General features: G+C 38.6%; 1 protein-coding gene across 2 annotated transcripts in view; it reads left to right on the top strand.

Moving 5' to 3' along the window:
* Efhc2 (EF-hand domain containing 2) overlaps window positions 1–27003 on the top strand; it is a 175137-nt gene that overhangs the window by 60244 nt on the left and 87890 nt on the right. For both annotated transcript variants that reach the window (XM_085684528.2, XM_048461553.3), the window contains exons 3-7: window positions 6544–6694; window positions 19232–19455; window positions 22596–22847; window positions 25428–25541; window positions 26600–26738. In XM_085684528.2, coding sequence (XP_085540654.1) covers window positions 6544–6694; window positions 19232–19455; window positions 22596–22847; window positions 25428–25541; window positions 26600–26738 — 880 coding nt within the window. The remainder of the gene's footprint in view (window positions 1–6543; window positions 6695–19231; window positions 19456–22595; window positions 22848–25427; window positions 25542–26599; window positions 26739–27003) is intronic.

The raw sequence follows: 27003 nt of genomic DNA, 5'->3' as shown, positions 1-27003 counted from the left end.
TTTAAGGGTTTGGCACTGTGGGATGGATATCCACTATCCCCTTGCTTACCTCTAAGGTCCTGCACTGACCAGTAATCATTAGAGTAAGGCTTCTCCTCCCTCCCCCCTCCAGCAGCAGGGGGTTTGTTTCAGGCCAGCTGAATGGGTCTCAGGATTCCAAGTTCCAGCAGTTGCCTTACATTTGGAGTAATTCCCCTCCTTGCTTTGAGGGGCATGGGAAACTTGCGGACTTTTACAGGATCTGCCCCTGACTTAAACTCTATATCAACAGGAGACTGGTGGGATGTTAACCCTATGCCTTCAGTCTCTGCCCATGCTGAGGGAAACTTTTGAAGCCAATCCTGCATGGAAGAATCAGGTTCCACGTGTTTCTGGTGGAGTCTGTATTCTTCAGTCAAGATGCTGGTGACCAGAATTTGGACTGGCGCCCCATTATGATTGAGTCGCTTAGCCTGTCACTAGAGAAATGTATTTGCTTTCATGTTTGTAAGCAAGTCTTGGCCCAGGAGGGGATATGGGCATTCTAGTATCACCAGGAAAGAATGGGTTACCTGTCCCATTCCTAAATTCACTGTTCTTTGGGTAGTCCATGAGTAGTGTTTAGTTCCCTGTACCCAGATCTTTTTTTAGATATAGCTCCTCTTGTTTTAGAAACACTGAGTTTTATGCTCTGGTATCTACCATAAAGTCAATTTTCTTTCCCTCCACCTTTAGGGTTACCCTGGGTTTAGGGAGGAAGGTTGAAGCTTGACTCCCCTAATCACTGTCCACATCTAGCTGCAGGACTTTGGTCTTTTGCTGCTTCTTTGGATATTCTCTTGCCCGGTGTCCTTTCTCCTTTCAGTATAAACACTGATTTCTCCCTAGTAGTCTCGGGTTTTTCTGATCTTTGTTTCTGCCCTCTCTGTAGCTAGAAGCTGCTTGTTGTATTCCCTGGCATAGGCCATCATCTAACTCTCTTGATATGGCCAAAATCTTGGCCAACTCCCAATGGTGGCATTCCTCTAACTCTTGGGCTAGGTTCTTCTCTTGTCTTTTTCATTTTTGAGTTCTTTTTTCTCTGCACTTTCCCTAGTGTTAAAAACTCTCTCTGCCACCATTATCAAATCTCTGATATTTCTTTCCCCTAGTCTATCTAGGTTTTGGAGCTTTTTCTTTATATCTGGAGCTGCCTGGTTCATAAAAGCAAAAATCAAGGATATTTCTGTCTCTGGAACCTCTAGGTCATAGGGAGTATAGCACCTGAATGCCATCTGCAAAGTTCCAGGAAGGCTGTGGGGCTCTCCACAGGTCCTTGTCTCACATCATAAACCTTATTTATATTAGTTGGCCACCCGGCCCCTGCCTTGAGACTTGCCAACAGAGTCTGTGGGTAGCCTGGGCTGGCCCTCTACTTGCTGCCTGATTCTCTAACAATGGAGCTTCTCCAGCATTGTCCTTGGCAGGTTGGGTGGGGGCAAAGGAGGTGTATAGTGTGGAGGAAAGATATCCTCCTCATCCAATTCCTTTGTAGGACTGGGGCAGAGACAAGACCCCTGGGTTTTCGCTCAGCAGCCAAAACTTTAACCTGGTGACTATATAGGAAATCTGATCTGATCTGGGTGACTGGTCTGGAACCAACATTTTCCACTGCACTTATAAGCCTGGAATCACTGGGGTTTTTTGCTGTTGGTTTTTGTTTTTTTGTTTTTTTTTTTTTTTTTGTTTTTTTTTTGCAGTCACCTTACCATCACCCCAACATGCAAGGCAAAGCTCTAAGGGAGGAGAGGGAGTCTGTCCCATGTTAGCAGTGTCAGGTCAATTGTCAAAACAGTGAACAAAGATACAAAGAACAAGACAAACACAAGGACCCAAGGAGAGGAAAAATACTTTGCAAACAGAGTCAGAGGTCTGTGGTCTTGATGAGCCCTGGACTCCAGACTCTAAAATACCAAAGACCTTGTACTTTGGAGCACTTGGTCCCCAGCAGGGTTGCTTAGTCCCTGCTCCTGTCAGGACCTGGGATGTCTCCCAGAGCCTCGCCCCAGCCGCCTTCCAGTGTGCTGTTTGAGAAAAACCAGAAAAACTGGATCTTTGGAGGATTCCATATCTCTGAAGCAATCAGAAATGTAAAAGAAACTGAAAGGAGGGGGGAGGCACTCACCAGTCTGTCTGAAACTTTTGGGGCAGAGGTCCGGGGGTCATAGGGAATCCAGAAATCCTGAACAATCCCCCAAAATGTTATGTCTGAGGGGCGAGACCACCCAGCAAGACCACCAGAGCTGACCTTCAATGAAATTACACGTTTGTTTTTTTTTTTTATTGTTTTACAGGCTTGTAAGCAGGGCCTTTGTCCTATGCACTGCAACAATGGAGCAGGTCAGGGAGAAAGGCTCAGAGCTCACAGTGCAGGGGTCTTTAAAGGTAAAACTCCAAATGGGGAGTTACATGCCTTGGTGTTACTGGATTGGGCAGGGGGATAGTTGACTCTGAATCAAGAGGGGATTTTTGTAAGTTTCCACAAAACCACCCGATAACTGTAAAAAACAAACAAACAAAACTTGTTTGTCTAGCTTCTAATTGGCTGTTCTCAAGTATCTGGGCAACCAGGCAGTTTTGGGGCTTATTGTGGCTTTTCTCTGAATTCATAGGTACATGGGATGGGTCACCTAGAGTGGGGTGCCTGCTAGGTTAGACTCTCACAAAGATGGGTGGGCCTGGGTTTAAAATGGCTTTAGTTTTGTCTCTTCAAAAGCAAATAACTCTTTGGACATGAAAATAAGTTTAACTTTTCCATTCAAAGATAAATTTGTACTGTGTGTTAAATTATAACAAGTTTACCCATCAAAATGTACTTTGGACTGCTTTGTATTTCTCAACTTTAATTATAACATGATCCTGAATTCAGAAATACAAACATTAAAGTTTTTCCCTTCTAAAACAATTTTTCCTCATATACCTGTCTTCTAGAGATGATTTCATATTCTGTAATCTCTGTGGTCAAAATTCTTCAAATGCCATGGTGGTCAGGCAGGTAACTTCATGTGGTCAATACTACATGGTGGCATGTGGTAAACTGATCATCACACATTCTACCAAATGACATCTCACATTCTGCTTTCAAGAAAATTGCATTTTAAAAAGGGAGGAATAGCAAAATTTCTCAGTGGGTAGAAGCATTTGCTCTCACATCTAGAGACCTGAGTTTGATCCCCAAAACCCACATGGCATAAGACGAGAACTGGTTCTTTCAAGATGTATTTTGACCCCATGGTATGTATGTTCATGCACACACATATGTACACACACAGACACACACACACACACACACAATAAAAATTTGCAAGCAATTATATCCTCTGGATTTAATCTAGTCTCTACTCTGTTTAACTTACAAATGATGATAAACTTTGTATCATCATCTCCACTATTTTATCTGAGACAGGCTCTCATTTTGTAGCTTAGGTTTGCATGAAAGTCACTATTGCTATGAACTGGTGGCAATCCTTTTGCTTAGCCTCCCAAGTACCAGGATTATAGGCATTAGTAACCGGACTAGATTCAAAGTTATGTTTCTATAAATTTTCATTTTTAACAGGTTTAAAATCCCTTTTCCTGAATTCTCGGGTAGATGGAGTTCATTTGTCTTTGAAAGCACTTATTTTTGTATTTACTTCTTTAGTCTAGATGGAGTGTGAGTATGGGGACACATGCAATGGCACTTATTTAGAGATAAGAGGACAATTTTAGAGTGTGTTCTCTGCTTCTATTTTATTATTGAGGAAAAAACTCTTGTTTTTGTCACTACTGTTTCTGCTTCCTATTTGGTCATGGGTATTATAATTACAAACCTGGGCCACTGTGTCTGGATTTTTTTTCTTTTTACCATGGGTTCCAATGTAAATGGAGGTAGAGCTTTCCTGTCCCAATTGCCCAATTCCAAACAATCACACAAAAGCTTATATTAATCACAAAATGCTCAGCCTATAGTGCAGGCTTATCACTAACTAGATCTTACAACTTATATTAACCCATTTTAATTAATCTACATTTTGCCACATGGCTTGTGGCCACCTGTACTCTAGCATGCCTTGTTTTTCTGGCAGCTGGCTTGCATCTCCCCTGAGTCTGCCCTTCTTCCTCTTCATATTTTCAGTTTTGCTTTCCTTCCTGCCTTATTCTGCCTTACTATTGACCAAATAAGCTTTATTATAAACCAATGAGAGTAATATATATTCACAGCATTCAGAAGGATTATCCCACAGCATTCTAGAAATTGACCTCAGATCGTCAGACTTGTGGACAAGTACTTTTATCTGCTGAACCTCATTGGCTTTTAGGTGTCTTTTCACTCACCTCATACCTGAACAATAATTGACCACCAAGGCCAGCCCCTTCTTTGATTTTTATAATTAAAATTGAAAATGTTAATTGTTTATATGATTTAATGCTGCGATTATTTAAAATGGACAAAATGCACATCAGTTTATCCAGTAGGAGCATTCAGTTACCCTTATTAAAATACACAGTTGTAGGCTGGAAAGGTGACTCAGTGATTAAAAGCACTTACTGTTCTTGCAAAAGATCTTGGTTTAGTTCTCAGTACTGACATGATGGTTCACAACCACCTGTAATTCCAGTTTTTGGGGATCCAATGCACTTTTCTGACCTTGGTAGGCTAGTATGCAAATGGCGCACATACATAACTTCAGGTACATACTAATAAAGTATATATATATATGTATGTATGTAATATATTATATATATCATACTCTTACTAAAACAATAAAAGAAAACATAATGTTAAATCATTCCAGGAATAATTAACTCATTTCTATCAGAAGCACACACTTAACTTAAAGAAGGAACACTGGGCTTACAAACAGAAATGTGGCCACACTCAGATTTTGAATCTCCAGCACCCACATTAAAAGCTGAGTGTGGTCACACTTGTGCCTGTTACATCAGTGCTTTTTGGAGGTGGAGACAGGAGACTCACTGAGGCTTATTGGCTGCCAACCTAATTCCAGGTTCAGTGAGGGACCCTCAAGGGAAGATTGTAGAGAATGATAAAGCAGGACATCAGATGTCATTCTCTGTCCTTGAGAACACAGTCAAGTGCGGTTGCACACATGTGTATATATACTACATAAACAAAAAAACCAATTAAATATAAGAGACAAAGGGAATATTTAAATGGAACTTTCAATGAGTCTGGCCCACATTAAGTTTAAAATCATAGAAATATTGTTCCACCAATTGTTCTCAATTTCTGTGTCCTTCTATATGAGCAGGTCATCCAGTTGAGAGTGATTTGAAAGGTTAAAGACATAATGCAATTCATGCCACATGGCACAAAAGAGTAACTATTAAAGTGGGTTTTCCAGAAGAAGCACTTACTTAAATATGTGGGGGGCTGGGAAGGATTTTATTTTTCTTGTTGGGAAATGGTTTTCCAAAGTGGTTAAGGAATTTTTCTAGAATATTTTTGTCAGGTCCCAAAGAAACTCAGGGAAAATGTCTAACTGTGGTGCCTAATAGCATACAAAATGCATACTGGCCAGACTTTCCCAACATCACACACACCTGTTACAGAGTCCTGGCTCCTCTTATCACTTCCCACCCCTACCCCCCATCTCCAGGCCCTGAGCTTTGCTTCCCTTCCCCCAGCTTCTGATTCCTATATAACTGCCATTACAGCCACAAGATCTCTCTGTCCTCTGGTTTCTTTTGGCCCTCTCGCCTCTCTCTCCTCTTGTTCTCTCACTCCCCCATCTTTCTCCTCTCATGGCCTGTTTCAGTCTACTGGCCATGTCTAGTATACTACTTTCTCTTCCTGCCGTGAACTTTTCCAGAGGCCTCTGACTGTTCTCTCTCTCTCTCTCTCTCTCTCTCTCTCTCTCTCTTTCTCTCTCTCTCTCCAATAAAAACCTTTTCCTCAGCCATACCTTGAATCGGTCATGTCCTCATTTTTGTTCAGTTTTTTACTGCCTTTGGTTTTACCTTAACCACTTTAGAATCCACCCCTTTCTACACCCACATTGCCAGGTCAGAGCTAGATTATTTAGCTTCCTGAAGAAAAAGCAGGTAGAGTATCCATGCTTTTAGAAGGTTTCCAGGTCTACATTTTTGAGTTATGTGAAGGAAAGCAATCAGTAAGACTGAGGATAATTTTACCCCTGTAACCAAGGTAGCTTTGTGCTACTTTTATGGGAAAAATAAATGCATTTTTGTTCATCATTGAAAGAAAAAGGATTTTGTGCCTCTGACACACATTTTGAGTCCCTTTTTGAGATTCCAAAGATAAACCAAAGTTTACTTATTGTGGAACTGAAAGTTGGGCTTATTAATTTAATATAGTTTCTTTGTTGTAACCAGAAGGTGGTAAAAGTCAAATTATCTTCATATACTATTACCTAAATTGTATATCTGTTCTCTTAGCTGATATATAGAATGTCTTGGGAAAACCCAACTCTTTTCTTAAACAAAGATTGTACAGGGCATAGATTTATTGATTTTAAGTTTGCTGATTTTTTTCACAGTTTCTAATTATGATTCCAACAGGTATTATCTTTTGATGCCTATTTGGAAGATGAAGTGCCTGATAAAAGGCAAGAAAAGTATAGAATAAGATACTATAAAATCTATTTCTACCTTGAAGATGACACCATTCAAGTAAATGAACCAGAAGTGATAAATAGCGGACTGCCTCAAGGTATCTATTTAAAACAACATTATGGTTCTTTTGCTTCTAACTCATGCCCTTATATATTGTTTGTCTTTAGCTTTTTGAAAGGCCCCATACTAATACTTAGGTATCTTAGTTATGTGAAGCAATGAATATTAACATGACATTAGCCTGTAGTTTGTGATAGTGACTTAGCATATTTCTTACTTATAACTCAATATAGGCCATTTTTATCCTCTGTTTGTAGTACACTAATATAGCAAACTCTCATGTGTTTGTTACCATGTCTTCAAATCTTTTGGTTTCTTTGGCACCAGTGCATCACTTCACTACATTATCCAGGATGCTATTACTTCTTTTTTATTGGGAGAAAAAAAATGTTTCTTCCCTGCAAATTTCAGGGTGCTATTATTTCTTTTTTCTTGAATTTTCTGCCTGTTATTTGTGTCATTCTAGCTTTTCTTATCTACTGCTAACTAACACTATTTATGGTAATTATCATGACCTTGATATTTGTTTTATTGTGGTAGTTAGTTTTAATATTGCTGTGACCAATTTCTGATAAAAAAAAATCCCAGAAAACTTAAAGGAGGAGATATCAATTTTGCTTATGTTTCAGCTCAGCATTGAGGGATATGGAGCGCAGTGGAGTAGCTGACATTATGATGATCAGCAAGCAGAGTAGAAAAGTATCAGAGGCCAGAACAAGATAAAACTGTCAATGATATTCCAGTGATCTACTTCCTTCAATTAGAACCCACTTGCTACAGTTCTACATCCCTCAAAATGATCTATTCATGTTTTGAATCCATTAATGTATTAATTCCTTCATTATAGTCTCGGTTATCCTCTTTGTTAGATCAGCACTGTCCTAATGTAATCATTCTGGAAATGTCCTCACAGTTGTAACCATGGTATGTTTTTCTAGTTTCCTGGTATTTCTGAGTCCAATCAAATCAACAAGATTAACCAGTATAGTATTTCAACAGAACCCTGTTTCTTTGCTCTATACATGCCTGTAGTCTTTATCTTTATCCTACTTCTGTTGTAGATGAGAGTTAACCTTGTGGCCACAGAGAAGCTGATACTAGAGATCAAAGGAGGTGACATTTCATTTTGTGCTGTGCTTCTTATTCTGGAGTGAGACTGAATTCTGGATGCCATCAAGGGATAGCAATTATGATGGGGACAGGACTGACAATTTTTCATGTGTAAGATAGAGCACTATAAAAGGATGCTTGTAATAGGAAGACTCAAGTGTACTTGATAAATGTCTTTGATATCTAAGTGAATGCATTTGAATGTTGCTTTTCACTAACAGTACAGTAGGAAAATAGAAGGGGATTTGGGTGTTTGGTGTTGATGTAAATGACTTTCTAGAGTCTCTTATTCTCTAAGGAGCCATAATTTTCAACTGCAATAGTGTGTGTGTGTGTGTATGTGTATGTGTGTGTGTGTGTGTGTGTGTTGTCTTTTGGAGTACTGTCGCCTGAAATATTTCTGACTTTGAAACTTCCCTCTCTGACTATACTCTCTATCATTTTTCTTTTCCCCACTTCTTCAAACTTACCCTACTATCCTGTTCTTGATTTTCAGCAAAACACATACCCATGTCTTTTCTCTTTGCTGTTATTCAAACTTATGCTGTTCTCATTGTTTGATTATAGGAATGGGATAGTCGCCTACTATGGACTCTCTGTCTACAATTTTGATTTCATTCATTATGTATTATTTATGTGGCAGCTTACATAATACTTTGGAGTAGTGCTGAACTCCAAGAAGTGTGTAGACAGACTTTCCCATAGACCAACAAAGAGAAGACTCATGAACCAAATTCAAATGAATGAATCATATAATACATTAATTTAAAATGTGTAGTGAGGACTGGGAATGTAGTTTAGTTATAAAGCCCTTGCCCAGCACATGCAAGGCCCTGAGTTCTATTTGCAACACTGCAAAATCAAACCAACTAGTCAGACAGACAGACATAGGGAAAAATGCAGTGAGTAATAGGGGGAAAGACATGTTGAACCCAGTTTAAATTGAAGGAAGGAACACTCGACCCGAGTCCTTAGATAGACAGCACCTCCATGCCCCACTTTATAAGACTTGCTAGAAAGTAGTGTAGCTTAGAGAGAAATAGTAAAACAAGGAGAATTACAGACAGGAGAAGATTTGGCCAAAGGCTTGCACTTACTCAGATTGATAAGTATGGAGATGAGGATGCTTGGCCACAGCTGGAGCTCACCAGTAGTCCTACTGAATATTAATAAGTTTTGTTTGTGTTTCTTGGGCAGGGTGCACTTGGGGCCAAAATTGATGTCACCAATGAATGAGTGATCAAATTAAGGTCTTATAAATATTTAGTACTCATGAATATTTACTGACATATATTTAGTGTACATGAATATTTAGAGCCCAGGTGCCACATATATTTAATATTTACTGAAAGTTTGTTGTTTTAGTCTTTCCATTCTTCCTTTCTATATTTAACACATAAGTTTTCTACTTACTACTTTCTTATTGCTATGTCTCATAATTTATGCCCATGCTGAATAAGATTTTTGCTTACTTAGTACTTATTTAGGCCTAGTGCCTGCATAGTGATTTAACATGACAAATTTAAAGAGGAAATTGGGTTGCAAGCAGAGACTTATAAAAAAAAATCAAGGATTTTTTTCTTCCTGATTGTGTAGCTTTATTGTGTCTGGTATATGGGATGCTGAATTTGGAGCCAGTTGGCACTGCCAAAAAGTATTTGTTAAATACCTATTATCTTTGAAAGCCCAAGACCAGAGGATAGAATAAGATGACGTTTGTTGCTGTGATGCATTGGGAGGCATTACACCTTCAAAGGACTGTTGAGGCATCTATATGATGATATTTTCCAAGCAGTTAGAACCTTGTAGGGAAAAACAAAACAAGACTAGAAACCTGGACTGGGAATCAGGCACCCAGATTATAACCAGAATCAGCTTGTTTCCTTTTGTGAGGGTGAGCAGCCCCATTACTCTGCATCTCTGCTCCTATGCTATCTGTTCTCTGGCCAGTATCAATGATTTTTCAGTAAATCTTTTAAGAAATATAAAGATACATTAAAAAGAAAAAAGGGTCAGGCAGTGGCAGCACAGGCCTTTAGTCCTATCACCCGGGATGCAGAGGCAGGTGGATCTCTGTGAATTTGAGGTCAACCTAGTCTACAGAGCTAGTTCCAGGACAGCGAGAGCTGTTACATAGAGAAATCCTGCCTCAAAATAAATAAATAGATAGATAGTTAGGTAGCTAGCTAGCTAGCTAGATAAATAGAAGTTTTGAAAAAGGTTTTCACAGACTTTAAGGGTAAAAATGTGACATTTTATTTTGTAAAGGGACAAGCAGTTTTAGACTCTTGGGGAGAATTATTTTCACATGGAAAGATTTTTTTTTTTAAATCAACAAGGCCAGGTATAGTGATGTATATTTTTAATTCTAGCTCTCAGAAGACAGAGGTAGGAGGATCTCTGTGAGTTTAAAGCCAGCCTGATTTATGTAGTTAGCTTTAGGACAACCAGGACTCTGTTGAGAGACTTTGTCTCAAACAAACAAACAATAACAACAAAACAATCTGGAAATGTATACCAGGAATGTTTGAAATATTGAACATAAAGGGAAAGTTTACAACTTTTCATTTTTATGACCATGTGCTACTTTAGTATATTCAGTTAGTATATGGACAGTATTGTTTTAGCAAAAAAAAAATACATTCTAAAGATTTATTTTTATTTGTATGAGTGTTTGCCTGCATGTATATATGTGTACTGCATGTATGTTTGTAGCTGTATAGCCCAAAGAAGGCATTGAATCCTCTGGAATTGGAATTACAGATAGATGTGAGTTGCCATGTGGGAGCTGCGAAGTGAATTTGCATTCTCTACAATAGCACAAAGTGCTCTTAACCACTGAGCTACCTCTGGCTCCTAAAATAAAATATTCTTTTTTCTAGGCTTTTCCTTGCTCTGATATTCCCTAACCAAGCTTTGTTTACCTTTGGATTACCTTTCCTACTGTTATACCCAGCTTGCACAAATGGGGGACTAGAAGTTCCAAGATACCCCAAACTTCATTATTTGCTTGAATTGTTAGATTTTTATTATTACTTGTGAATGTGTGTAGGCATATTTATTTGTGGAGGTAGGTCACAGATCAACTTCATATTCTTCCTTCAATGCTTTCCTTATTTTATTATCTTTTTTGAAACAGAGTCTAATTATGTATCTGTAGGTATGGACTGGAAGTTGGTATATAGATCAGGGTGGTCTTGAACTCATGGATATCCACTTGCCTCTGCTTCCGGAGTCTTGGGATCAAAGATGTATGACACCATGATTGGCTACATTATTTTTTTGTTACAGGATCTCTGTAACAATAAAATAAGTGAGTTGAACCTGGGACTCACTTATTCATCTAGGTTAGCTGGCCAGCAAGCACCAAGGATCTTTCTGTCATTACCTCTATAGCTCTGGAGTCTAGACATGTGCTACCATGCCCAGTTTTCTTTTCTTTTGTTTTGATTATGGTTGCTAAGGATTGGAGCTTGAGTCCTCAAGCTTGCATGACAAGATTTTTACTTACTGAGCCATCTCTCTACTCAGGTATTAGTTTTAGATGAAAATTTAATATTCTCAAACTTTAGTGGTCCTTGTCTAGTATGTTTTTATTTCATGAACATATCCACAAATTGTCAAATGCAACCTCTACAAGGATTTTAGAAAAGTATATTTTTCTTAATTTCTTAATTTCAAAACTCACAAAAGTAGTTTTCATGATGAGTTATAATGATTCACTTGAAAATTATTATTATGTGAGGAGGGGGAATCTTTCTTATTTATAAAGATATGGGGAAAGAAACCCTGAGCAAAAGACTATTTTAATGTCTCTGAAAAAATAAGAATTTCTGATTGGCTTATCTAGCATGCACAGAGCCCTGAGTCTGAGCCTTGGCATCAAATGGACTGCGTGTTGTCTGTAATTACAATACTAGAGAGGTAAAGGCTGAAGTGGCTAGGACATTTTGTTGGCAAAGATGCAGCTCAGAGGTTGTGGACAGCATACACAGTAATCACACTGTGTAATGCCATTGCATTAGTCAACAGAGTGGAGAAACCTGGTGGACTGTAACAAATCCTGTCGAAAGCAAGCACAAATAACCACTCTGCCATCAGGTTCTGTTTACAGAGAGACCCATTTCTTTTGAAATAGCTATTATGATTGTCATTAAGGAAGGTCTGCTCAGGTAGTGAATAATTTGAAAACTCATTTACATGCCTTCTTCGGGCTTTCTTAAGTAATCTAGGGAAAGAAAGTGGACTTGAAAAGCTAATGTTTTAGAGCAGGTAGTCTTTGTGTCTTCAATTGCCTGCTACTGCCTCTCATGCACCTGTGGGTCCTAGGGAAGAAGAGGCTTGGGGTCAAGGTTAGGTATTATGCACTGATTGTGTTCCTGTTTGCTCTAAATGGTTTTGATATCTTTCTAATTTACTGAGAGGCCAGATGCACTTATTCCATGTGGCCCTTATAGCTCAGTAATCAGTGCAACTGGATAAATCATAATTCCCCAATACATACCATTTTAGTTGTTTCTACTATTTTTTCTTTCTATAGAGTGCAAGGCACTTGGGATAAGCTAGAGACAACAAGAGGCATCCATTAGGGTTATTCAAAAATATGTAATCAGTTTACCTGCAACTTCTATTCAGAATAATGTATTGTAATATATGCGCTCTTGTTGGCAAAGAGATTTGTGTGTGTTATGAATCAAATAATTCATTGTCACAGCTTAAAACTTGCTTCAATTTCTTGTCAAGACATAGCTCTCTTTGGGGTTATATATATTATATTTATAAAATTTGTTGCCTCTGTGCTGAAATGTAGTTAAAACAATTTTACATCAGGCCAGTAATGGCAGGTAAACTCAGAAACTTAACCCTACTCATCCAACAGAAAAATTGTGAGTCCAGTACCATCATGTCCAAACTAATCTGTGTTAAAGAAAAAGATAATGATTAGAAACACAGCATGATTCTGGCATGTTCAAGACCAGTAAGTCTCAGTTAGGGACTCATATGTTTTGATACTGCAGACCTGCAGTTGACAACTGGCTTTTATGTGGTTGTTAGAGCAGCCTTGATTAAGAACAATGATCCATATTAATTGCTTCTTTTGGTTCCTCAACTGGGTAGTATCCTTATACTTTTTAAAAATAGTAATTTACTTGAATGAAGCAAATGTGTTCACAAACTAAATTCCTTATTTGTATGCCATGCATTTGTATCAGGTACATTCTATATCTAAGCATTTAATCCCGTAAAGTAGAGGGGGAAACAGTAAGGTTACCAGATAAAATGTGATCTGAACAGTTAAGTTTGAATTTCAGGTAAGAAATGAAATTTTTAGTATAGCTACATCCCAAATACTACATGGGATATACTTACGTTAAAAATTATTCATTGTTTTTCTGCAATTCAGATTTAATTGGGCACTTTGTATTTCGTTTTGCTAAGTTTGATACCCTAGGAGGGTAAACATTGCAACAGGAATTAGAAATAAGTGGAACAACCTAGAATTTAAAACTGAAAGGGCTAGGAGATGGCACAGTCAGTAAAGTGCCTTTTCACAAGCACAAAGACCTGAGTAAGGATTCCCCACGAACCATGTAAGAAGCCAGACATGGTGGTGCACATCTGTAATCCTAGCACTGGGAAGGTAGAGACAAAAAGATTGCTGAACCTTACTGGCCAGCTGTTCTTACCAATTCAGTGAGTTCCAGGTTCAGAGAGACATGCTCTTTGAAAAAAGGTAGAATAGAACAAACCTTAGGTATGACATTTGCTCTACACACACACACACACACACACACACACACTAGCATGTACACACAGACATGTCTCCATGCATACAACAAACACACAAAAATAAACAATTTTGAAAAAGAATTTAAGAGCAGAAGAAAGTAAAGATGTGTGTTTAATGCATAGTGACCATTCAATAATTATTGTAGAAGCAATGAGATATGGAGAAAGGAAGGGAGAATGGGAGGTGGTATATAATTCTTGTTACACAATGCAGGTATCATCCGTGGTACTGGATGCTTGAGGGACCAGAAGTGGGAAAGCCAGAAACCACTTAGGAACTTAGAATCTGAGTGGTGCCTCAAAAGCTTCCCTAGTTAAAGGCAGAAGAGAAAGAAAACACAATTGTTGTGTGGTGTTTTATTCTTTTGGCTTTTTTGGGGGGCCACCACCCAGTCCCCAAATAAATCACACATAAAAGCTTATTCTTAGTTATGAATGTGTGGCCTTAGCTTGGCTTGTTTTTTTGACAGCTTTTCTTAAATGATCCTGACTACTTTTGCCTCTGGACTTTTATCTTTCTCCCTTTCTGTATACCTTTCGTTGCTTCTGTCCCCATGGCTTGCTGTGTAGCTGGGTGGCTGGCCCCTGATGTCCTCCTCTTTTTGTTCTCCCTCTTCCCTGATTCCTCCTATTTATACTTTCTGCCTGCCAGCCTTGCCTATTCTTGCTTCTGCCTCACTATTGGCTGTTCGGCTATTTATTAGGACCATCAGATACTTTAGACAAGCAAAGAATCATAGTTTCACAGTTAATCAATACAGCATAAACAAAAGTCGCATACCTGAAAATAATATTCCCCAACACACAGTCTAGAAGGATAACATGAATTAAATGAGTGGGAAAGTGGTGGGATAAGATGTTGGGAGATATTTGGGAATGGATCATAGAATGTGTAATAACAAGTAGGCACAAAGGTAGCAATGCAAGAGGATGTTACAGAATTTAGCAGTCTATATTTTTGTACTGATGAAGTGGTGAATGGGGACTTGTATGTGGTTATTAGGTTATTTCTCATTCTGTTCAAAGATGCAGGATATTTAACATTTTGTTCATTCATTGCTAGGTATGTATCAGCTTATCAGTATATGAAAAAGTTATTCCTGTAAAACTCATACTCCAAAGGTGACATTTTAGAAAAATAACAATAAACCTGGAATAGTCACTTTAGTGGATGAACAAAGTGAATGCAAGAGAAAGGAATGATGATTTACTATATCTGATCACTGGATATAAATTTAGTAGACACAGCGACAAGTGTAATTCCATTTTTATATTCATTCACTTAAATATTTTTTTGTTCACCCTTGGTGTGCAATGTTATTGAAATAAAGTAGATATACTTACAATTGAAATAAATGTCAGATATTTAATTCTGAAAGGTAAATTCTACAAAGCTGAATTTTGTGTTATGAGCAAAATTTAAGGCAGGTCCTAGCTGAATGGCATGGAAACATGTTAAGTCTAAATGGATATATGGTCAGTTTGATCTATACCACAGGGAACTGTTAGAAAGTTAAAGCTTGCATAGCATAAAATATTGAAATGGAGAGGAGACGAGGAGGAACTGGAAGGCAAGCACGTTTTGCCTGGATGTATGTTCCAGCTAGTTTTATGGAACAGCTGGGAAGATAAACACCAGAAAAATTAAAGAACAGACATGGTGCTTTCATTTCTTCTTCTTCTGTGTGTGTGTGTGTGTGACATTTTTATTTATTTACCTTCATGAGTTCAACTGCTCTTCAGTATAAGCCAAAGGCATGGCATCCTGCCCATTTCTCTGGCATTCTAGAGCAAATTCCCACTGGTAGAGTTCTTGCCATTTATCATGGAAAACCATAAACATACAAATCCCAATAACTAGTCATAATCCCTAGAGGCTACAGTTGAGAGATCGCAGGAATATATGACTGAAAGCTCTTGTACATTTCAAATGATCCACATTGGAATTCTGATTCATGCAGTATTGTGACATTAACATTTTTTGTTAGTAATTTTTTCTTGTTTCTTAGTAGACCTGTGTAAGCCTCCGCACTTTCTGTGGATACCCAGGCCTAATCCAGGAGCGCGCTTTCCTGAACCAGGGCCACGAGAATGGATTACTGTCCTAAGGGTTTAAATAGACAAACACAAGAGACCTGCTCGCTTGCCAAAGAGTGAAAAAGCCCTTTATTAAACTCAAGTCGGGTATTTATACCAGGAGGCAAGAGAGTTCAAAAGGGCATGGCCCCCTCCCATCAGGAGCAGTAGAATAGATTGATACATTCCCAGCTCCTCAGGCAGAATCAGCTGGGGGTGGGGGAGGCAGGCGTGGGAGGCGTGTAGGGCCCACAGCTGCAACCTTGTTTACAGGTGGAATTACCATAACAAAGACAACCAAGTTCTTTCTAAGCTACCCTCAAGCCAGTGCTAGTGCAGAATCTCCAGGGGCCAGAGGTCAAACAGCCCTGCGAAATGCCAAGGAAGAAAAGGGAAAAAGACCTGGGTACCTACAGACCTGCTCTCTGTTTCCAGCCCAAAGATAGTCAAGACTATTTTCTGTTACTTTTCAAAAATAACAGAATCTACTGGATGCTGAGATAAGGAAGCTGAGAGGTCTGAGATGCAAGTTTTGAATGGGTGGAAATGCTGTGATGAAGGGATTGTTAAAGTAGGCAGGTGAATGGTTCTGGAAATTAATCCTTAGCCAATTTTGATTCAATTTTGCTTATGGATCTTCCTCTTTTTCTTCACGTAAGTGATGATGTACAGTGAGCTATAACTCAGTGAAAACTGTGGAAAATAATAGTGTTTTGTCAGTCTGGTATCTAAAATTCAAAATGCTTTTCTCTCATTTATTAGGGTTTTAACATTGGGCTAGATACTTCAACATTCTTCGCTTTAGTTCCTCTTATATGAAGTGAATATTGATGCTTCATTTACTGTCTGTCTCAGTGGAGGATTAGATGAGAAACTATCAATGGAAGTCTATTCTAGGACTATGATGGTTATTGTCATTATTATTATTTAGATGCACTATAGTCTACTTCATACCTTGAAAATGATAATATTCCTATTCAGAGTCATACTTAAAACATAACTTATTTGAATTTTTATAATGAAGTAAAAATTGTAAGTATATGCATTACTTACTATTTTATTGCAGAGATAAAATACAATGACCAAAACAGCTACAGAAGAAAGGTTTATTTGAGCTTATAGTTCCAGAGAGAGTTCATGAGGGTGGAGTGAAGGAAGGAAGTTGAGCGCTCACATCTTGAACAGCAAGCACAAAGCGAAACTAACTCAAAGCCTGCCTTCAATAACATACTTCTTCAACAAGGCCACACTTTCTAAATCTCCCAAATAGTGCCATCATTTGGGGACCCAGTATTCATATGCCCAAGGTGATGGAGGACATTTATTATTCAATTCATCACAGTATAGGTGTAAGTTTTGCATTTCTCTGTGTGTGTGTATATATATATATGTATATATATATATATATATACACATATAGTGTGTGTGTCTGTGTGTGCGAGTGTATGTGCACGCACATGTGTGTGCGGGTGTGTGTGCAGGCACGTGTGTGTACATGTGGAATGAAGTCAGTGCCAGGTGTCTTCCTGAGCGCTCTCTGCTTCTTGAGGCAGACTCTCTCACTGAAGCCACAGCTCACAAATTTGGTCTAATCTAGCCAGTTTGCCCGCTGTATCCTGTCTCCCTTCTTGAGTTCTGGCATTCCAGGGAGCTGCCACTGCTGTCAGCCATTTATCTGAGTTCTGGGAGCCTGACTCTGATCTCCACATCGGTGGAACAAGTGGTTTATCTACTGAGCCATTTCCCTAGTTCCATAGAGGAAAGTTTTGAAGAAGCTCCAGATTGTTGAGTGTTTAATAACCTGCCACCATGCTAGTATTTTTAAAGAGATATATAATAGTTCCTGGAAATATCTGAAATGCTTATCCTTTTATAGATTTTAAGTATGCAATTTGTTCTAAATGTCTAATCTTGAATGATTAAATAATTTGCATACTGTTTTCAATGGCATGAATTAAAGGCTAATTGAAGTATAATTCTTTGCAGTAAATTATATCATCTTTTATGTAGTACATTTAAAAATAGCCTATGCCAGTTCTAATTTTATAGTTTTATTATTTTAATTTAATGTACCAAGTAATTAAAAATTGCTACGAAGAAAGATGAAAATGATTTTACTTAATTTCTCCTCAACAAACTGAAAAGATAAGTGGAGTAATGAAACAGTGCCCAGCACAGTTCCCGGCACATAAAGATTGTTCATTAGCTGTTTTTTAATGAACAAGAATGAATAAGTTTTAAGTATTTCTAAACTTTGAGAAAAGGAGGTATTCTCAATACTATATGCAATACAAAGAGGGTAAATTGACATCTTTATATTAAAATCTTTCCATACTGAGGTTACACAAAGCCATGTATTACTGGACCATTAGCAACTTGGTGTGCTTTGGTTCTCTTTTCCTTTGCCCTGAGGGTAGATTCTCAGGCCTAAGTCAGTTACACACATTGAGAGACAACTCTGCATGAGTAGTTTCCAGTTTGGTATATCTTGACATACTGCTCTTTGCTTGGAGCTTGCTCTTCAAGGCTGTTTATATGCATAGACAGCTTTGGAAAGACAGAAATGGCCTTGCTTTCTAGTGCAAGTTGGTTTATAGACTTGGAAGATAGAGGCAGTGCTTCCCTGCAACACAAAAGGCAGAAATGTTTATTGTTTAGTCTAGTGCTCACAGGAGGTTTAGGTTTCATAAAGTCAGTTTTCCTCTCTTGTGCCACTTGTGTTTGCAGAGGCAAGCTCATTCTCATTCTATCTCTCAAGGGGAACTTGCAAACTGGGACTTGGGAAACTGGCTCAAAAAGGGATGGTCCTTTTTGCTGCTGCTTACCTCTGTTGAACAACAAACAACAAACTATCGCCTTGTCTCTACCAGGAGAGAATGAGCAACATAGGGTTGTTTAAGAAACATGTGATGAAATCAAGAACCTGTGACTCAGAGTACTGGCTGAAACCATGAAGTCTCTAGCATTCCTCATTTGATGGAGATAGTTGGATGCAGATAGGCAGAGGCAATGGAGGAAGGAAGAATAAGTTTCTAGATGAAAAAGGATTCTATGAAATTTTCAAGCTGCATAAAGTCATTCATACTATAAATCACAGTATTGGCACATATAAACTAAAGCTTTTTAGTTTATTTGCTTATTTATTGGCTTTTGAGCTAAGCATATGGCTTTTTATGAGCACTTTAGTTTTGGACCTTAATGGCTTGTGTAGTTGAATTCATTGAGCTCTATCTAGTAACTGAAAGCAAACCTATTTATTGTAGGAAAGATACATGGCAGAGTGGCATTTTTGCTCACTGTGCTAACTCCACCCTTCTTTTATATCCATTCCTGTCCTCCAGTCTTTATGGTTTATACAAATATTTCCCTAACAACATTTAGGAAGCTCAAATTTCATTATCAGACTGGTCAGAAAACTCTGGACCTAAAAAGTCTTGGTTCACTTTTACTTGAATTTGAATGTATAATGCTGTGTCCTAGAAATATGGCTCCTTGCCTACTACCCCACTGTAGAGAAGCCTGGAGTGCTGTTGCTGAGATATACTGTAACTTCCTACTAGCCACATGGTTTAAAAAACTATGTTATTTATTCCCCCAGGCACTTCTATCAGGCGCCATCGGATTACTCTCCCACCTCCTGATGAGGATCAGTTTTATACTGTGTATCACTTCAATATCAATGCAGATGTTGTCTTCTATGGGCGCAAATTCAAGATTTATGATTGTGACATATTCACAAAGAACTTTTTGAAGAAAATAGGAATCAAACTGAATTCTCCATTACCACGCCCAGTGGATCCCTACATGAAGATGCGGAGAGAGGTGAGAAGTGGCACATTTGTGACTTCTTGTGGCCCGGCGAACGAGTGCTGTCATTCTTGTTGCAGACACAGAAGAACGTTGGAAACCGTAGTTATGTCTTGTTCTTTGGATAGAAAGGAAGACTGAATGGTGGCCGCAGAGCAGGAATGACTCCCCACCCCCACCCCTCCTTTCTGACTCCCTTCACCCTCACCTCCAGCTTTTTAGAGCCCCCGTTTTAGCTATAGGAGTATTTAGTGAGCTGCTCAGGTGAGGTAATGTCTAGGTGCTCATAATTAGTTTTGTGGCCACCAATAGTATATGAATTGAATCTACATTTCTTCTGCTTGTGCTCTCTGGTTTTAGTTGCCTCTCTCTGGCTGAGAAAAATCTTTCTTCTGTGCTACTGATCAAATAAACCAAAACTTAAACATTTTCTTTCTTCTTGGAACCCTGTGAGATTGATACTAAAATATTCTCGAAGAGTGAAGTAACCATGATTTTTACTTTTCTCTGTTATGAAACATAATTGCATTTAAAATGTGATTCTATTATAAGGAGCAAAGAGTCAGTGTTATAGTTCTGCAGTGCTTAAAACTGAGCCCTTGATCCTAGTTTTCTATTTCTCAGAAGTCTTTGAATACCCAGAAGGCTTTGCATACACAAAAAAAGAAGTATCACTGGTTAGGTCACATACCTAATCAGACCCCTTGTTGGGACAAAAATGAAAATCTCTAGATTCTTACCTTGATTTTCATTATTATCATTCGTTTCACTTTTTATTTTTACTTTTGTATTTATTCATTTACAGATTCGTGAGAGGGATTATCACTATAATAGCACTTTGAATTCACTGTGTAACTCGGGCTGACCTTGAACTCACTTTACTCCTGATTCTTAAATGCTGGGATTACAGTTGTATACTACCACCCCTCACTACTTTTTGTTGTTGTTGACATATAACTACACATGGCCAAATATACTGACATTAACTAAGGAGTGAGTCTTAACTTGCATTTAAACTATGATGGTGAGCAGTTCCTTACCCTCCTCCCAGAAAAATCCCCTCGTACACTTTCTAATGGACCCTTTTCTCCACTCAAGGACAACTACCATGACAACTACCATTCTCACTGCTGTTTCCAGTAATTAGTTTCCTCTGAATTTTATTGTTTCCAAACTAGAATAACAAAATTTTCAATGAAATTCTCCTTTGATTCTGTTTTTATCTCTCATTCAAAACTACATATAGGATCATCCCCGTGTACCTGCGTCTTAGCCTCAGTGGAATTATTCTTCGATGATGTAGGCATACAATCCTCCTGTAAAGTATATGTATTATTACTCCTGGAATATCTAAGGTAAAATGACTTTGCACCACTGTAAAAAAGGAGATTTGTAGGTTTGAACTCACTTTTACATCTTTTATATGTCCTGGATGATGAATACAAAGTCTTTAGATGTTCCAGAGAGAATCTGAAGGAAAAAGATCCACAGAGTCACTGTTCCTTGCTTATAGCTGTATGCATCTACCAACAGTTATTATTATACAGTAGTGATTGTGAATCATATTTATTATATGAGTTTCATAGAACACTATCAGATTGTATAGATTTCTAAAGAAGAAAAAGTTGGTGCTAGGACTTCGAAATAAAACAAGGACAAGCAAATGTTTTAAATGATTTCTTTGCAGACTGCAAGAGCCATTTTAGCATTCCATTGGGGCAAAGAAAACTCATCAATAAATATAGGAATCTAGGAAAATTAAGACTTTAATAAGTAAATAGAAATTTATGGATTTAGATTTAGTTTTTAAGTGTTTGTTACCTTGATATGTGAAGTTAACTTCAGTTAAACTGGATGGTATATGATCAGTAATGCATTTCTTAACAATCTTATACATTGGAAGCATTTTAATGAATGAAAACAGAGGCTCCCTAATTTTATTTAAATAATAAGGATAAAGCTTGAAGATCCTCTATAAAGCTGTTGTGTTTTCCTCTTGAGATAAGCTTTTACCTAGACTGCTCGAGATAGATACAATATTTCAGGAATTTATAGAACAACTAAATAATTCAATTCAAATGTTATATATGACAACATTTCTCAAGTGAATCTTTCCTTACATAACAATATCATTTGCTTATACCAGATAAGATGGAGATAGATATACTCTAAGGCAGGGCTAAGAGGTTACAAATCAAAGAAAAGATGCACCAAGAAGACCATGGAATTCACTGTCTCTAAAGCAGAGTCCAGGCAAAGAGGGTTTCCATGTGGACTCTTAGTAGTTCTCCATTTGCTCTGCTCCTGTTTCCACCGGGCGTTCATTTCTTGGATATCTGAAGATTTTGTGCAAAATTAAACCATAAATACATTTCTTCCTCTTTGCAAAAAAATAAAATCAAATGAGAAGCATGCACACACACACACACACACACACACACACACACACACACGTGGGGAATTTCTGGTCAAAAGACATATTTTAAAAATTAATATACAATCAGTTTAGGATTAGGCATCAAGATTTTAAATCAATGCAGGTCAGTGATTTGGAAAGTGTACAACAAAGGAACCAAAATTAAAATTTTAAGATGCAAAATATTTGGGGTTAGGTATGTAGCTCACTAGTAGAACATTTCTCCAGCATGTATAAGACTGGGTTAAATCATCAGCATGGCCCCAAAGAAAAGATACAGAATATTTCCCATAATTTCATAATATTCCTTTGTTCACCTTTCTTTTCAAATCCCCAGATAGTACCCTTTCTTGTTATATCCCTACACAGAAATAATTACTCTTCTGGTTTCTGTCACCATAGATTCGGTTTGTCTATTTGTAATAAAGTTGTAAGACTTTGAGAAAAGTCACCTTCAAACATAGCCCAGGAATATAGTTTAGTATGTTAAAGTAATGTTCAACAAGGTATGAAAAGCTTTCCAATGTTTGTCTATATTCTTAAGGTTAAAACTGACAGTGAGTACATATATCTGTATGCCTGGATCCATATATCTGTTATTATATAATATTTAGTTAAACCTTTTAGAAAGTATGGCAAAATAGTCTACAGAAAAAAATTATCTTTGTATTATTGTTTGCCTCCCAGAAATGACTATATAAACCCTGCAGTATTTCTGACATTTTTTTTCCATTTGCAGACGTTAGAGTTTGTGGATCCCTTTCGCCCTTATCAGTCCTTTGACACCCTGAAACGGTTCCTCCAGTTTGATGGAAAGGTTTTGCGTTTCTTCTGCCTGTGGGATGACTCACACTCACTGTTTGGGGACCGTAGAGAATTAGTGCTGCATTACTTCCTGTCTGACGATACTATTGAAATCAGAGAATTACTGTCACTTAACTCAGGCCGGGATGCTATGTCATCATTCCTTCGGAGGGGCAAGCTGCCCAAGGTAAGCAGTTTGAGGATGTCTGTGGATTAAGAGATTTGTCACTCATTGTTTGGAATGTTGTGTGATGGCTCATGTGACACAGTTACTGTATGCTACTTGGCTAAGTTAGGGGTTCTGTTGCCGTGCTAAAACATGATGACCAAAAGCAGTTTGTGGCGGAAGGGACTTTTTTCTAGCTTACAGTTCCACATCACAGTCCATCACTGAGAGAAGTCTAGGGAGGAACTCATGAAGGGTAGGTACCTGGAGGCAGGAGCTGGTGCAGGAGTCATGCAGAAGTGTTGTTTACTCATTTGCCCTTTATGACTTGCTTAACTTATTTTCTTGTATCACCCAGGATCACTTCCTCAGGGGTGCACTGGCCACAGTGAGCTAGGTTCTCCCATATCAATCATCTATCACGTAAATGCCCTACAGGCTTGCCCACAGACCCATGTGATGGACGCTTTTCACAATTGAGATTTCCTTTTCTCAGATGACCCTAGCTTGTGCCAAGTTGACAAAAACAAACAAATGAAGGACAAACACCCCCCCCCCCGGGAAAAAAGCAAGCTAGCCAGCACACTTATGCAAGGAAATGAATAAACTTTTTTGTTGTTGTTGTTGTTGTTGAATTCACAGCAATTAGTAATAAGAAATTTGGGACTCTCTTGAAGTTAATTGACTGGCTTTGAGTAGGACATTGCCATCCTGCATCTTACCAAGGAGACCCATGGTATTGATCAGGGTGTGAATACACACATGTACATACATGTGTGTACTCTAACATATACACATTTGCAAAGGAGTGAATCACAATTCTAAGTATAGTGACTCGCCACCAAGTAGCCAGCCACCACCACAGTGATGATATTGGCATTTTCTTTACTGTGAGAAAGATTTGTCAGGCTTGTTTCTCCAAACACATGTCAGAATTTGAGAAGGACGGGAACTGGCACAGCAGGAATGACACAGAGACAGACCGAAATTAGAATTGTGGATTTGTCTTTTGATAGCCATGTGAGCATGGACAAGCCACTTAACCTCTCTGAATACATATTCCCATACCTTTAAAATGCAGATAGCAGAGCTTCCATAACTAGAAGGCTTAAATGAGATGATACATTGAAAGCCACTCTCTGAGGACCCATTTCTTAATACCTATCAGGTTACAGAGAACTGAAGCTATTTTCCACAGGTCTTTGTTGCATTTCATTTCTGATTTGGATAAAATAAACTTCATTCTTGCTGTTTCTGAAAAGGTTACTAGGAGTGAGTGCAAACAACTGCTGGCTTTTCGGTCCTCACAGGAGGCTCACCCATAGTCTCTGTGCCTACTGCCAGAAGTCCTGCTGTGTTTCTTCAAGGCTGGAGGAAGAGGTAGAATTTGTCCCTGAGGGAGCTCTAGAATATGCACAGCAGGCCTCTAGGAAAAGCCAGGAAAATCTGTTATTAGAATGTCTTTGAAAAATAGATTAAATATGAAATAATGATGCGCCTGACATTTGCAGTATGTCTTGCCATCAGTTGCTTCATTTTATTTACTTATTCAACAAATATTTGTTGAGTTCTGTATGCCACTTTTTGAGCTATAATGAAAAAGAAAATGACTTATGTCTTGCTTTGTGGAGTATAGATTCTCCCTGGGGTGAGATCCAGAAGGGATGGGTGTACCCTTGGCTCTCAAAGCAAGGAGTACATAATGCTGCTGAGGCGAGAGAATTAAGAAGCTGGAGTTCTGAGAACAATTTAGGCTGCCAGCTGTACTCCATTTCCTACACTCAGGACTGGATAGCCTGCTAGACAGAACAAAGAGAGGTGGCAAGGGGCTAGTTGTTCTTCCTTGGAGATATTTGCACTTGGGGGATAAAGAAGATGACTGCCATCGGGCGGTGGTGGTGCATGCCTTTAATCCCAGCACTCGAGAGACAGAGGCAGGTGGATCTCTGTGAGTTCGAGGCCAGCCTGGTCTACGAGAGCTAGTTCCAGGACGGGCCCCAAAGCTACAAAGAAACCCTATTTCGAAAAACAAAAAACCAAAACCCAACAAAACAAAAACAAACAAGCAAAAAAAGATGATTGCCTGTACAACAATTGGAGAAATATAGAAAGTAGCCTGAGTCCATGGTGTATATTTTGGTCAAGTCTGGAAATGGAAGCAGACAATGGATTGAGTGGTTCTCCATATGTCTGGTCATTCAATGGAGAACTAAGCAGATGGCTTCTTGAAGGATGGAAGGTTGGCTGTGGTGATATATGCCTATAATCCTGGCAGGTGAGAGTTAAAGGAAAAAGACCAGGGGTTCAAGGTCATCCTAAGATACTTGAGTTTGAAGTCATCCTCTCCTACATGAGACCCTGTTTCAAAAACAAAAACAAAAGAACAAAAAAGACAAAAACCTATAGGATGGAGGTATTTGAGGAAAAATGTCTATTTATCAGGACTGTGAAGGACATGTGGTAGCAGAACAAGAGGTGAATAGACTGGCTCCTCACAGATGTTAGAACAGAGCTATGCGGTGCCCAGTTCTGGCATGTATCCTGGGACTGCAGCATCTCTGTGTCTGGAGACATGTACCATGTTTGGATTTTATCTTACAGTATGGCCCACCTGGAATATTTCAACCAGGCCAGATAACAGACCGAGCAGTCCTCAATGTGTATGGGGGCTTGTCAGAATGGCGAGCAGATGGCTATCTGTTGGATAAATACCAGGTGAGGAATCTGGGGTTTTGCTACTGGTTCCTATGTGGCGTCCGAGAAATCTGGATGTTGGGGTGAATTCTATAGTCTTGCCTTGTGAGCTAGTGAATGAAATCAGGAAATATATAATTATATGAATTCTATTGCACTTTATCAATAATAAGCATATTTAAATGCATTCAGAAATATATGCATTAAATTGCGTTGCTTGTGCAAGCACTACAGTGTTAAAATAATGCTGAAAAGATGGCTGAGTGGAGAAAGTGCTTGCTGTGCAATTGTAAAAGTATGAACCCCTCCCCAGAACATATGTAAATTTAGGCATGGTCAAGTTCATCTGCAATCCCAGTACTCCGATGAGTGATATGGAAAACTGGGGAGTCCTCAGCTGCTCAAAGGCTAGCTAGTGTGGTATACACAGTACCTAACAACAAAGAGATCCTGTTTCAAAAGAGATGGAAGGTAAGCATCATTACCTAAAGTTGTCCTCTGACTTCCATGCACGATCTGTGGCATGTGTACATCTATATTCAACATAAATCATGCACATGAACACATATGTACATACACAGTGCGTCCCACACATAGGTACAAAAAAGATAAAAAATTAATTCTTAGAGTTGTTTTTATTTTAACATTTAGTTGTAAATGATGATTCCAAAAATCTTAAGGTGATTTTTGAAAGATTTCGCGCAAGAGAGACTTTGGTGAGTCCCATGGTGGGTGGGAGACCATGTGAAAAACAGAATACATGTGATGGAGATGGAATGTGAAGTTTTATTAATGGGGGAGGGAGAGAAGGAAGAGAGAGAGAAAGAGAAAGAAAAAGAGAGGGGAGAAGGAGGCAGAGAGCTGCCTCTTCAGAAGAAGGGCATGCAGAGAGGGAGAAAGCAAAGAACAGTGACATGAAGGGAGAGATTGGGAGTGGGCAGAGCTTGTCTCTTAAAGGGACAGGGTACTGACAGGGAAGTCCAGTATAATTATAACAATTTTAATTTTTTTCTTGTGAAAAGGCATGTAGTTCTTGGGCAGATTCATGGGGCTAATGCTATTTTTCCTCTGATTATCAGCTAGGAAAAGTAGAGCAAGACTTTTACACAGATCAGGACCTGACTATAGGTGCCACCATCAATGTGTGGGGAAGAAAAGTCCTCCTCTGTGATTGTGATGAATTTACTAAGACCTATTATAGGACAAAGTATGGACTTGGTAAGTGATGCTCATGCTGGTTAGGAAATATTTTTAACACTTTAAGCCCTACTTAAGATTTCCTTTTGTTCTTTTCATATTCCTAAAAACAGACTTCTATGAGCAGACTCATTGTCTCCATGGTAGAGGTGAAGAAACTAAGGTCCGTTAAGCTCAGTTTTCCAAGGCTATGTGGTAGTGAGAAAAAACCAAGAATTATACTTGTCTGCCTCATGCTAGGGGCTTCCATTTCCCTTTAGAAGCCTCTTTCTCTCTCTAGTGTATG

This window comes from Myodes glareolus, chromosome X (genome assembly GCF_982192425.1).
Source record: "Myodes glareolus chromosome X, mMyoGla1.1, whole genome shotgun sequence".
Lineage (NCBI taxonomy): Eukaryota > Metazoa > Chordata > Mammalia > Rodentia > Cricetidae > Myodes > Myodes glareolus.
The sequence above is the reverse complement of the archived record's forward strand: the minus strand, read 5'-3'. Positions and strand labels throughout refer to the sequence as shown.